General features: G+C 40.2%; 1 protein-coding gene across 2 annotated transcripts in view; it reads left to right on the forward strand.

Moving 5' to 3' along the window:
- The window catches only part of Cep83 (centrosomal protein 83), a 113144-nt gene that overhangs the window by 99027 nt on the left and 2103 nt on the right, over positions 1-12014 (forward strand). For both annotated transcript variants that reach the window (XM_036170210.1, XM_036170211.1), the window contains exon 14: positions 10444-10547. In XM_036170210.1, the coding sequence (XP_036026103.1) occupies positions 10444-10547 (104 nt within the window). The remainder of the gene's footprint in view (positions 1-10443; positions 10548-12014) is intronic.

The raw sequence follows: 12014 nt of genomic DNA on the forward strand, positions 1-12014 counted from the left end.
AATAGAAGGCACAAAAGTGTGCAGATGGCTTGTTATGTTGAAAAGATGAGGAGGCACAGTGTCAGGATGGGTAACACAGGAGCTTTGCTTTGATTCTGAATGACAGGACTGCTTGGACACTCGTGCATTGAGAAGTTTCTGGGAATGTCGTATGGGAAAGCAGAAGAGCATTCAGGAAGACAGCTTTAGTAGTCCAGCTTAGTGACCGTGGTTTCTCAGGGTGGAGAGCTAAGATGGCGTCTCAGTGGTCACAGTTTGTCTGTCTGTTAAAGGTAGAGCTTTGAAATGGTTTCACAGTGTGAATGAGAGAGATCGAAGAAGGTAAACATTTTAGACTAAACCTCTGATAGAACAGAGGTTTATTGACATGGGAAGGACCAGAAAGGATGTGTTTGTGAGTCAAATAACATGCGTTTTTGAACATGCTAATGTTTAAAAATTGGTTTTTTTTTTTTTTTTTTTTAAAGTATCTCACTTTATGTATATGTTTTGCGTGCAGTGCCCACAAAGGCCAGGGTGGGCATCAGATCCCCTGGAACTGTAGTTAACTAGGTTGTGAGTACCATGTGCGTGCTGGGACTTGAACCTGAATCCTCTAGAAGAACAGCAATGGTGTTAACATGGAGCCATCTCTCCATCCCCTGAACATGTTAACTTTTGGAATGCTACTGTTATTTGCCTAGTACCCTACAAGAGTTCGTGCGTGTGAAAAGTTTGTTCCTCAAGCAGAAATATTCCAAGTGCTGCGGCTCTTAGGTACTGGAAGGTCACTGAAAACATGTGCTTGAAAGGAATGCGGGGCCTCAGTCTCTACTTGACGTGGTTTCTGACTTATAAGTGATTTGTTCCATTAAACCCTCCAGCCACGATGTACCAAAGCAGTGGGGTTACCTGACCTTAGCCTGGAACTCTAAATCTGTGAACTGAATAGACCTTTTCTTTTTGGCAGTTAGTTACCTCAGATACCTTGTTACAGTAATATGACACTGACTGATAAAACTGCACAGCCAGCTTCTACATGGAGATGAGAAATTCGTAACTAGAGGAGAGTAGACTGGGTTTGATAAATTAGAAGCTGGACTCGTCGGCATATATATGGCATGTAACGCAGTAAAATTCAGTGAGAATAGATCTGAAATTGAACTTGAAGGAATTCTGAACTTTAGAAGCTGAAGAGGAGGAAACAGGTGGTGACCAGTATGGTAGAACCAAAAGAAGTACCAAGTGGAGAAATGCCTCGCGAAGGGTCACTTGGGATCAAGTGGCGTTAGTCTGATGATAAGATGGCAGCACAGGAAGACTGAGGTAGATTCACTCTGTGGTCAGTGCCGGTCACCTTCACAAGGCTTATTTCCATGGGATAGTTCATGGGCAGGAAGGATTCAAGTGGAGTCAGTGAGAGCTGGTTACATGGAAACATTTGTTTGTCTAAGGAGTTTAGTTGTGAAAAAGAGCGGAGAAATGGGGCTAGTAGCCAGGGAGGGTGGGTATTTTTCAAGAAGGAAGAAATTGTAGGGTATTTCAAAAGCACTCAGAAAAAGATCAAGGGAACAGTAACGCCCTTTAGGAGGCAGACGAGATGGGATTCAGTTTAGGGGGGAGGGAGAGTTTCTTATTCTTTTCAGCATGCTATAACAAAAGCATCATCAATGGAATAGCTCCTGCACAATAGAAATTTGTTCTTCATTGTTGAAGAGGCTGGGAAGTCCACTACCGTGCATTCCTAGACACGTGCTGAGTGAAGGCCCACTTTCTGGTGTATAAATGGTATCTCCTGGTCATGTGCTAAATAGTGCTTAGTGGATGAAGACACCACTGGACAGGAATCCTATCTGGAAGTTCTCAGTGTCCCTTATGCTGGGAATTTTCTTCAGAGTGTTTGTTACTTACCAGTCCTACTGGAGGACCTTCAGGTGAATCTACATCCCTGTAAATTACAGAATAATGAAACCTAGTTGTTTTTTGTTTGTTTGTTTGTTTGTTTTCCTACATTCCCTAGACTGGTTCCCCTCATGATTTTATAGCTCTCTTTATTTTGAATTACCTTTAGTAAGTATAGGACACAGTTATACATGTTGTGTGGATGCATAAATATATGTATATATTTTCCTAATAGACATGCTCAATCAATGGTTATTGATGTCTGCAGAGGTGGCTCATTGGCTCATTGTGTTTGTTGGTCCTCTAAAGGACCCAAGTTCATTTTGCAGGATCCACATCATCTGGTGGCTCACACACACTTGTTACTGCAGTTCCTCTGAAAGCATTGTACTCGTGTACACATTCCATATAAACACATATAATTAAAATAATAATAAATCTCAAGAAAGATTGATGAGAGAAATATTTGTATGTTTTACTGTAATTGAAATGACCAGTATATGGAGAAATGCAACTAGATTTTTAGATTGTGTATTTACATGATCATACAGTGATTAGCTGTCTTAAAATATCTGAAAGGAGTAGTACTTTTTTTAACATAGACTAGTAAACAGGTGAATCAGATGTACCCATAGGCTATGGTTTGAATGTTGGTTGTCCCCCATCCAGATTTATACAATGAAATCTAAGACAGGCTAGGTAATGTACCCCTCGAATCCCAGCATTTGGAAAACTGAAGCAGTATGATTGCTGTGAGCTTGAGACCAGACTGGGCCACATAGTGATGCCTGTCTTCAATATATGATGAATTCTGACTCACTAAGCAGTTAGTACAAAATATATTTGGGGGATAGTTGGGTCACAATGACAGTGCCCAGTGATTGGGCTTAATGCCCTCATTAAAGAGGGCACAAAAACTGTCTTTGTCCTTTTCACCTTGTTAGGAGCCAATGAGAAGGCACCGTCTGTGTGGAAGTAGGTCCTCATTAGATTTTATCAGCACTGTGTTCTTGGACTTCCCAAACTCCAGAAGAAAGAGAAATACATTTCAGTTGTCCATAAATTACCCAAGATTTCAAGTATTTTGTTAAAATAGTTTGAGCAAGAGGAAGATATAACCATGACACCACCTGGAAGAACTGTGTACAATATCTCCATGAAGGTCCCAGAGAGCTAGCAAGTCGTGAAACCAGTGTCCTGCAGTGTAGTTCCTAGAGGGTGACCATGGTTCCTGGGGCTGCTTTCTCCGGAGGGAAATGTGTGGTTCCAGAAGAGAAAGCCGAGAGGTTGAGAGGTTGAGCAAAGCTCGGACAGCCTCAGGGGCTTGGGGAGCAATCATTGGATTTCAGACGGCTACACACAGGGGTTTAGATAAATCTAAAAAGTGCTTTGGATCCGACAGAGATTCACACTTGGACAAAGGAAAACCTGACTTAAGTCTCAGTCCTTAAACGTGAGTTAAACTTATACATGACTAGTGTTCCTAGCTGCCTACCAGAAACAACTGTGACTCTACTTTAAGAACAAGAACATTGCTATGGGTAGGAAATTATTTCTTCAGATTTTTATATGTGATGCACAGTCTACATAACTACAAAATGGAGATAACACCGATAACACCATGCACCCAGAATGGTTAAAGTCCAACACACAACCCATTATGAGTGGAGATGTGGAGGATCAGGAACTCCTGTATTCATTGCTGGTGGGAATGCAGAATGTGCTGCCACCCGACCTTTGGTCAGTGTTATACAGTGTACACAAACTCTTTATGACTCATCTGTTACATTTCAAGGTATTTAGATCATTCATCTTTTTCTTTCTTTCTTTCTTTCTTTCTTTCTTTCTTTCTTTCTTTTTTTGTTTTTTTTGTTTTTTTTGTTTTTCAAGACAGGGTTTCTCTGTGTAGTTTTGGAGCCTGTCCTGGATCTCACTCTGTACACCAGGCTGGCCTCGAACTCACAGAGATCCGCCTGCCTCTGCCTCCCGAGTGCTGGGACTAAAGGCGTGCGCCACTAGATCATTCATCTTTATGAAGAATTGAAACACAGTTATAGTAGCTTTATGCCAATACTTGGAAACAATCAAGGTGTCCTTTAGTAGGGATGGATGAACTGTGGCACACTCACATAGTTTATTATTAGCAGTAAAAAGAAGGGAGTGTTGCTAAGCCACATGGACAGTGAAGAACTTACGTGATTCCAAGTATAACAATGGTAAAGAAGAACTATAGAGAGTGAAAAGGTCGGTGCTTGCTGGGTTTTGAAGATGGAGGAAAGGAGGAGGAGTGAGAGCACCGTGGTGTGGTGCTCTCGGAGTAGAGATGTGGCGAAAAGAATAGGCCTTGTACAACTATCCCCTTTGGGTTCAATGATCCGTTAGTGTTGGTAATCAGTTTTGACAAGTGTTCCTTAGCAATGTCGGAAGTTAATAATGTAAGTTGAGTGGAGAAGGCAGCAGCTGGAAAGTTTCCACCTTTTGTTGGGTTTTCTTGCAAATTTAAATTGCTGTAGTTAGAAATAGTTAACAGAAGTACCAGCCCCGGGGTAGTGAGATGGCCCAGTGTGTAAAGGTGCCCGCCGCCGCCGCCATGCGTGACAGCCTGACTGAGTTCAGTCCCCCCAGACCAGCTCCTAGCTGTCCTCTGACTGCCACATGTGTCCTGCAGCACTCTCACACCCTCCTCTTCCTCCTCCTCCCCCTCCTCCTCCTCCTCACACAAAAGTAAGTCAGTGTTTCAGAAGTGCCAAACCACAACAGCAAATGTGAACACACCCCAGATGAGATCCATGCCATCTCAGGGACAGATTTGAAAAGATTGGTGAAGTTGGTAATTCTCAGACACCTCGAAGGACTGAGTGGACAAAGACAAGTGTTTATCATTGATAGAAAAGTGGTTACGACTACATAATGTATAAATAGTAAAAATAAAAAGAATATTATAGAAATAATCATGCTGATTATCTATTTAAATGAAAGTAATACATTCCATGAACATCTTAATGAAGCAGGTATGAGAATAATTAGGAAATCTGGAGTCCTACTTCTCTTAAGGATAAAGAAATGGGATCTTTAATTAAAACCTCCCACAAAGAAAATTCTTCCTTTGGCTTCACTGGTAAATCCTTATAAATAATTAAGGAAAAATAGTACTTAATTTCCCAAGTAATAGAAAAGCAGAAAGAGTGTCTCATGTATGCTATGAGGTTCAACTCTGCTGCAGTCGTAAGAAGAGGGCACAGAGTTGTAATATTAGCATTGTAATGGTAGCAAATAATTTATATTAAATAGTGTGAGTAAGCTTCATTCCAAGACTGGAAGTGGGTTAGCATGAAGAACTGACCAGTGTAGTTCAGTGACCTGTCAACATAGACAGCAAACTGCTATGACTGTTACTGGACATAGAGAACTGCTGAGGAAATCTAGGACCTTTCCTAACAGAAGCTATTACCAAGTTAGTAGTAGGAAGAGGTTTTCCTACAAAATCCTCTAGCTAACACACCTACTGAATAACCATTAAATATCTCCCTTGTTCATCCAAGTTCAGGAACAAGACAAATCAGTCCACTGTCAACATTTTGTTCATTATTTTGTTGGAGGTGCTAGCTAATTTAATGAAGTAAAAAGAAATGGATATAATGATTGGAGAGAAGGGCGTAAGATTGTCACTCATAAATTACATGATTATACATGAGACAGATCTAGCAGTAAGGATTAAAATAGGTTTGGGTGTTTATTTATTTACTTGATTTATTTTTTGAGACAGTCTTGCTGTGTATCCAGGGCTGACCTGGATACACTTGCACTCAGAGAGGTCCTTTTGCCTTTGCCTCCTGAGTGCTAGGATTAAAGGCTTGCCACCACACCCAACTTAAGATATGTAAATTTTTAGAGTTGATGGTTAAAATCTCGGGCAACAAACTAGTTATCTTTATGTACAACTTGCAAAATGAAATATGTAAATTTTATTTACAATAGCAGAAGAAATTTAAATATTTAGGCATGAATCTTATGATATATAAAAATCTATATTTAAAAACAGACTACTCTGAAAAACTTAAAGAATGATTAAAGAAGAAAACTGTATCATGTTCATGCTTTGGGGAATTCATTATTGATCCATGTTCTTCACAAGTAGATCTACAAATTAAATATAATCAAGATCTTTGGACATTCCTTTGTATAAATAAACTGTAAACCGTATAGAGTATTGGAAGGAGCAGCATAACCAAGGCTGTCTTGGGATATGTGAAGCAAGTGAGAGCTTGCTTCAGAGGTGTCCACTCCTGCGTTTCAGGAGAGAGGAATCTTAGGGTGCATATCCATCACTTGTCCTTCATTGCAAACTGTGACGTGAATAAAAAGGATCCACATGCCTACAAGTGAAAGGTGAAAGTAAATACAGCCAGTATAAAATAACTTGGGAGAAAACCATAGAATGTTGGAATAAAGAAACATTTCTTTTTTTTTTTTTCAGAGCTGAGGACCGAACCCAGGGCCTTGCGCTTGCTAGGCAAGTGCTCTACCACTGAACTAAATCCCCAACCCCAGAAACATTTCTTAAATAGGGCACAGAAAGTACTCACAGCTGTTGCTGTTTTAACTCTTTTGGGGGCCCACCACCCAGCTCCCAAAAAAAATCACACACTGAGGATTATTTTTAATTATGAATGCCCGGCCTTAGTTTGGCTTGTTTCTTGCCGGCTTTTCTTAACTTTAAATTACCCTGTCTACTTTCTGCCTCTGGGCTTTTCCGGTTCTCTTCTGTAAATCTTACTCTTACTCCATGGCTTGCTGTGTAGCTGGGTGGCTGAACCCTGGAGTCCTCCTCCTCTGGCTGCTAGATCTCTCCTCCCAGATTTCTCCTATATATTCTCTCTGTCTGCCAGCCCTGCCCATCCTTTCTCCTGCCTTGCTATTGGTCATTCAGCTTTTTATTAGACCATCAGGTGTTTTACATAGGCACAGTAACACAGCTTCACAGAGTTAAACATATGCAACATAAACAAAAGTAACACACCTTAAAATAATATTCTACAATAACTATCTATAAAAGATATGATTGACAATTTCAAAATAAAAGTAAATTTTCTGAAAAATAAAATTTTTTTCTTGAAAGGTGCCTTTTTTTAAATTAACAAGTGTTTATTGTTATTGTTTTGGAAAGTTCTGTTTTGTTTTCAATGCCAAATATCTATATTTTTACATTTTCTATAACAGATAAAAGAATTAGACCCTCAAAACATTATAAAATTTAGATGTGTTGTTTGGTCAATTCTTTTGTATTTCCAAGAATTCACACTGTATTAATGCCATTTATTACTAAAAAAAAGATTAAAATCATTTTAGACTTTTGACTATTTGTAGAATCTTAAATCTGATGATAATTTTTGCCAGTATTCCAATTTCACAATACAAAATTTTCTAATCTTTCCAAGAATTAAGATGATAAATCCTTACACACACACACACACACACACACACACACACACACACACACATTTAAAGTTCCTTAGAGTTACACACTTTGGTTTTGAAACTATCTTCCAGTTCTGAGAAATTTGCTAATATAAAGCTTGCTACTGAAAAGGCATGCAAATTAATGTGCAAACTGGGACTCCAGTAAAACATCTTGCCTGGAAAGGTCCATATATATATTATTAGCAGGTTTTTTTCTTTATTTTATATACCTACCACAGTTTTCTCTCCCTCCCCTCCACCCTTTCCCTCCCTCCCTTCTACCAACTCTCCCCAACCACCCCCTGCTCCTCAGTCTCTGTTCAGAAAGAGACAGGCCTCCAGTGGCTTGAACAGAACAGGCCACTTCAAAGCTGAGGTAGGACAGAGCTCCTCCCCCTGTATAAAGGCTAGGCAGGGTAATCCAGCATGGGGACCAGGTCCCCAAAAGCCAGCAAAGTGCCAGGCACAGGTCCTGATCTCACTGCTAGGAGCCTCACAAACAGACCAGGCTACAACCTGTCACACACATGCAGAGGGTCTACGCTGGTCCCATGTGGGCTCCCTGACTGTTGGTCCAGAGTCTGTGAGCTCAGGTCAGCTGTCTCTGTGGGTTTCTCTGTCATGACCTTGACCCACCCTGGCTCGTACAAACCCTCCTCCCCCTCTTCAACTGGACTTCTGAATCTCAGCCTAAGTGCTTGGCTGAGGATCTCTGCACCTGCTTCCATCAGTCATTGGATGAAGGCTCTGTGATGACAATTAGGGTAGTCTCCAATCTGATTGCAGGAGGCAGCCAGTCCAGGCACCCTCTCCACTATTGCTAGGAGTCTTAGCTGGGGTCATCCCTGTGGATCTCTGAGTTTCCCTGCATCCCTTGTACAGGAGAACCAGCCTACAATTCACAGCCCCATAGAGGCTAGATAACAAAGAAAGGTGCTTTTCTTTAAGAGAATATTCCATGATAGGAGCTGGAGAGATGGCTCAGTAGTTAAGAGTACCGGGAGCTTTTCCAGAGGACCTGGGTTCTGTTCCCAGCACCCACATGAGACAGTTCACAACTGTCTGAATCCCCAGTCCTTGAGAATCCAATCCCGTCTTCGGTTAGGGTCAGGCATGCACATGATGCACAGGTGTGCATGTAGGCCAAACACTCATACATATACTACAAGTAAAAAAATGTAAAACACAAAAGAAATCTCACAATAGGTTGAGACATGAATCTGCAATAAATTCATGTATAAAAGGGTTCATAACCTGAATATTGAAAGAACAATGAAATTACTCAAAAAAATTTTAAGCAAAAACTAGACCAAGCACAAACACACATATGCACAACACTTCTAAAAAACACACGTGGCTGATAGGATAAGAAAAGATATTTAACATCTTGAGTAAACTATCAGAAAAGTTACAAACTTTTGCAGTAACATACTAACACACTACACCAGAATGGCTAAAATATAGGTTACTGAGTCTAACAAATATTGGCAAGGTTGTGAACTCTCTATGGCAAGCTGGTGGGTGTGTAATTGGTAGAATCGTTTTCATATGAAGGGTATACTCCATGGCCTAGGTAAAGTTTGTTAATACTTCCAAACTGTGAAACAATTGAATTTTTCATCAGTGCTACATTTGTACAGTGGCCAGCAATATAACAATGGAAAATTACTACTATAATAGCCAGTAACATTGCTTCTGCACAGATAAAAAGCTTAGAAAAAAACTCTGATGTATATACTATATACACTATATATATACTATATAGTTTCTTTTATACAAATGCGATGGATGGGTGACTGGGCATCCATGTTCCCCAGGCCGTAAGTAAATAAGTGCAGTCATAAAGGTAGAGGAGTGGTAACTTTGCCAGGGTACGTATACCAGGAGGAATATGAGACCTTTATGGATGCTGGATAATGAAGGCTAACAAATGCCCACAAAAGTGTCCCTTCTGGAACACTTAACCTCCAGTTCTGATAAACTAGAAGTAACCTAAATGACCCTTAGTAGTGGACTGGGTGAATGTACTAAATGTCAAAGTCACAGGTGGAAAACAGTATGGGGCAGTGAATGAACCATACCTTGAATAAATGACATGATAATCTCACAAGTGTGCTGAGTGAAAGAAAATAGCATTTGCAAAAAGGCTATACTGTTTGTGCAGTTCATGAAGGTCAACAGTTAGCAGAACCTTGGCTTTGAAACAGATTAGTTGGTTACCTTTTCAGATGGTGGAGGGGTCGTGACGAGGAGGAGGAGGAGGAGGGTACGGTCACTACCTGGCAGCGTTCTTGACCTGTGCAGTGGCCGTGCCAGGGTTTGCTCTGTGCGTTTTCATGAGGCTTTGCATTTACAGTCTGCTTTTTTTCTTTAAACAAGCTTGTTATGCTTCAATAAACAGAAAACATATTTAAGAGATCTGCAGCTGCTAAATTATTTCCAACGTGATGGGTATCTTTCTATTTTTAAAACCTGTTTATAAAAACTGAAAATATGCTTTTGTTCTTATAGTCCTGTTGCATTATACCTTTCTTCCATAAATTTAACAAGATCAGAGTATTCACTTGTAGAAACTTTATGTATTATAAAATTAAATCTATTTTTCCTACTATTTAGAAATATATACTTTTAAACTAAGGTATGCTTGTGCCTTATATTAGCATTCTTGTCCTTTCGTGTTTTGCTTTGATAGTAGTTTATTGATTGCAAATGGACTTTTAAGTTGTGTTCTGGGTTCTTTAACTATGTATATCATCAGAGACCATGAAGAGCTCATGCTTCCCTTTGCAGATGGCAGGCATACTCAGTAAGACTCCTTCCCTTTCTGGGGTTTATTTGCAATGATTCGGTTATTGATTCCAGTTTTCTGGTAGGCATTCATAATGATTCTGTTTGTCCCCTTGAGGGTGTGGTGTAGACCGATGGTTCTTGCTTTTGCAGTTTCAGTACAAAGCCATATACTAATCTTTGTCCCTAATATCCCTGAAAATATTGATCTCTAAATTTATAAAAAGGCCTTAAATATCAACCATTACTTTGTTCAAATAGGAAATTAGGTATCAATATACTTTTTTCATATTAATCTTTTCTTCTTTTTTCTAGAGGAAATCTCTGTATGAAAACAAATTGAAGAGACTTCAGGAAAAAGTGGAAGTCTTGGAGGCAAAGAAAGAAGAATTAGAAACGGAAAACCAGGTGTTAAATAGGTAATGTGTTTGTATGTACATATGCCCCATTGTAATGTTGGAGAACTTGGTTTCTGTTTACTGTTTGCTTATCTGTTGTGTGTGTGTGTCTGTGCCTGCGCCTGCATGAGTTTCTTTGCACCACATGCTCGCAGGCATCTGCAGAGGCTAGGAAAGGGTGTGAGGTTCCCTGGAACTGGAGTTGCAGGCTGTTGTGAGCCACATGTGGATGCTGGGAACTGAACTCTGATCCTTTGGAAGAACAGCAAGTACTCGTCACTGCTAAATCATCTCTCCTAGTCCCAAAATGTTGTTTCTGGGTATACTATACCTTAATGTTTTATTTTAAACTGTATATTTATGGCCAGCACTCTGGAGGCAGAGACAAGTAGATATCTGTGAGTTTGAGGTCAGCCTGGTTTATGTAACAAGTTGCAGGCCAGCTAGATCCCATCTCAAAAAAACCTTGTATTATTTACAAGATTTCTGAAATACATCACCTTTTACTTTTTTTTTTTTTTTTTAACTTAATGTTCCTTCAACCCAAAAGTCTCGATCACATATGAGGGGTTTGTAGTGTTGGGTATTAACAGAAAAAGGGCACTCACTGGCCTCAGCACAGTACAGTGACTGGTGGTGTTCTGGGAGTGGTGTGAGTTCTTGTATGGTAACAAAGTGGTGGTGGTGGTGGTGGTGGAGGAGTTCTGAGCATCGTTTCAGCTGCTAATCACAATCATTGGTGTTCTTTGAGCTGAGAGGATTCATACTGCTAAGTTGGTGATAATGACATTATGTGACCCATTTGATCTAAGGTGACAAAATCGTTTTGAACTGTTAATTAATGTTAGTCTTACTCACTTAATGAAGAGTTTGGACTTTTCTGAAATGGAATTTGCCTATATTGTACAACAGTGCTCCATGTTGTGTTCTGGTGTTCTTGGACAAAAGTTCTCTAGTGGACATGATCTGAGTGTCCTATAATTCAGTTCTGACACTGACTCAGGCTGAGTCCTACAAGACCACTTCCACTTTAGATGGCAGTCATAAAGCCCGGGTTATAACCTGTTCCTGTGATTGACAGGCTGTAAATTGGGGTTCCAGTGACCTCTCCTTCAGCTCTATTGATTTGCTAGTTGCTCACAAAACTGAGGAAAATTCTTGAGAGCAGTTCTTTTAAAGAATACCCTGAAGGACACATATCAACTGCCAGTTGGAAGAGGTGGAAAGGAAAAAGGATGGGCAAAGGGTGTCCATGCCTATACACCACCTTCTAGTCTGTGTGTTTGGCAAAACTAGATAGAGTTCCCTAAACTCTTGTCTGTCTGTCTGTCTGTCTGTCTGTCTGTCTCTCTCTCTCTCTCTCTCTCTCTCTCTCTCTCTCTTTCTCTGTGTGTGTATGTACGTATGTATGTATGTGTATTGTACCTGGGTGTGGTGGCATACCTGTAATCCCAGTGTAAAGCCGTCCTGGGCTGCAAAGTTAATTCC

This window comes from Onychomys torridus, chromosome 20 (genome assembly GCF_903995425.1).
Source record: "Onychomys torridus chromosome 20, mOncTor1.1, whole genome shotgun sequence".
NCBI lineage: Eukaryota > Metazoa > Chordata > Mammalia > Rodentia > Cricetidae > Onychomys > Onychomys torridus.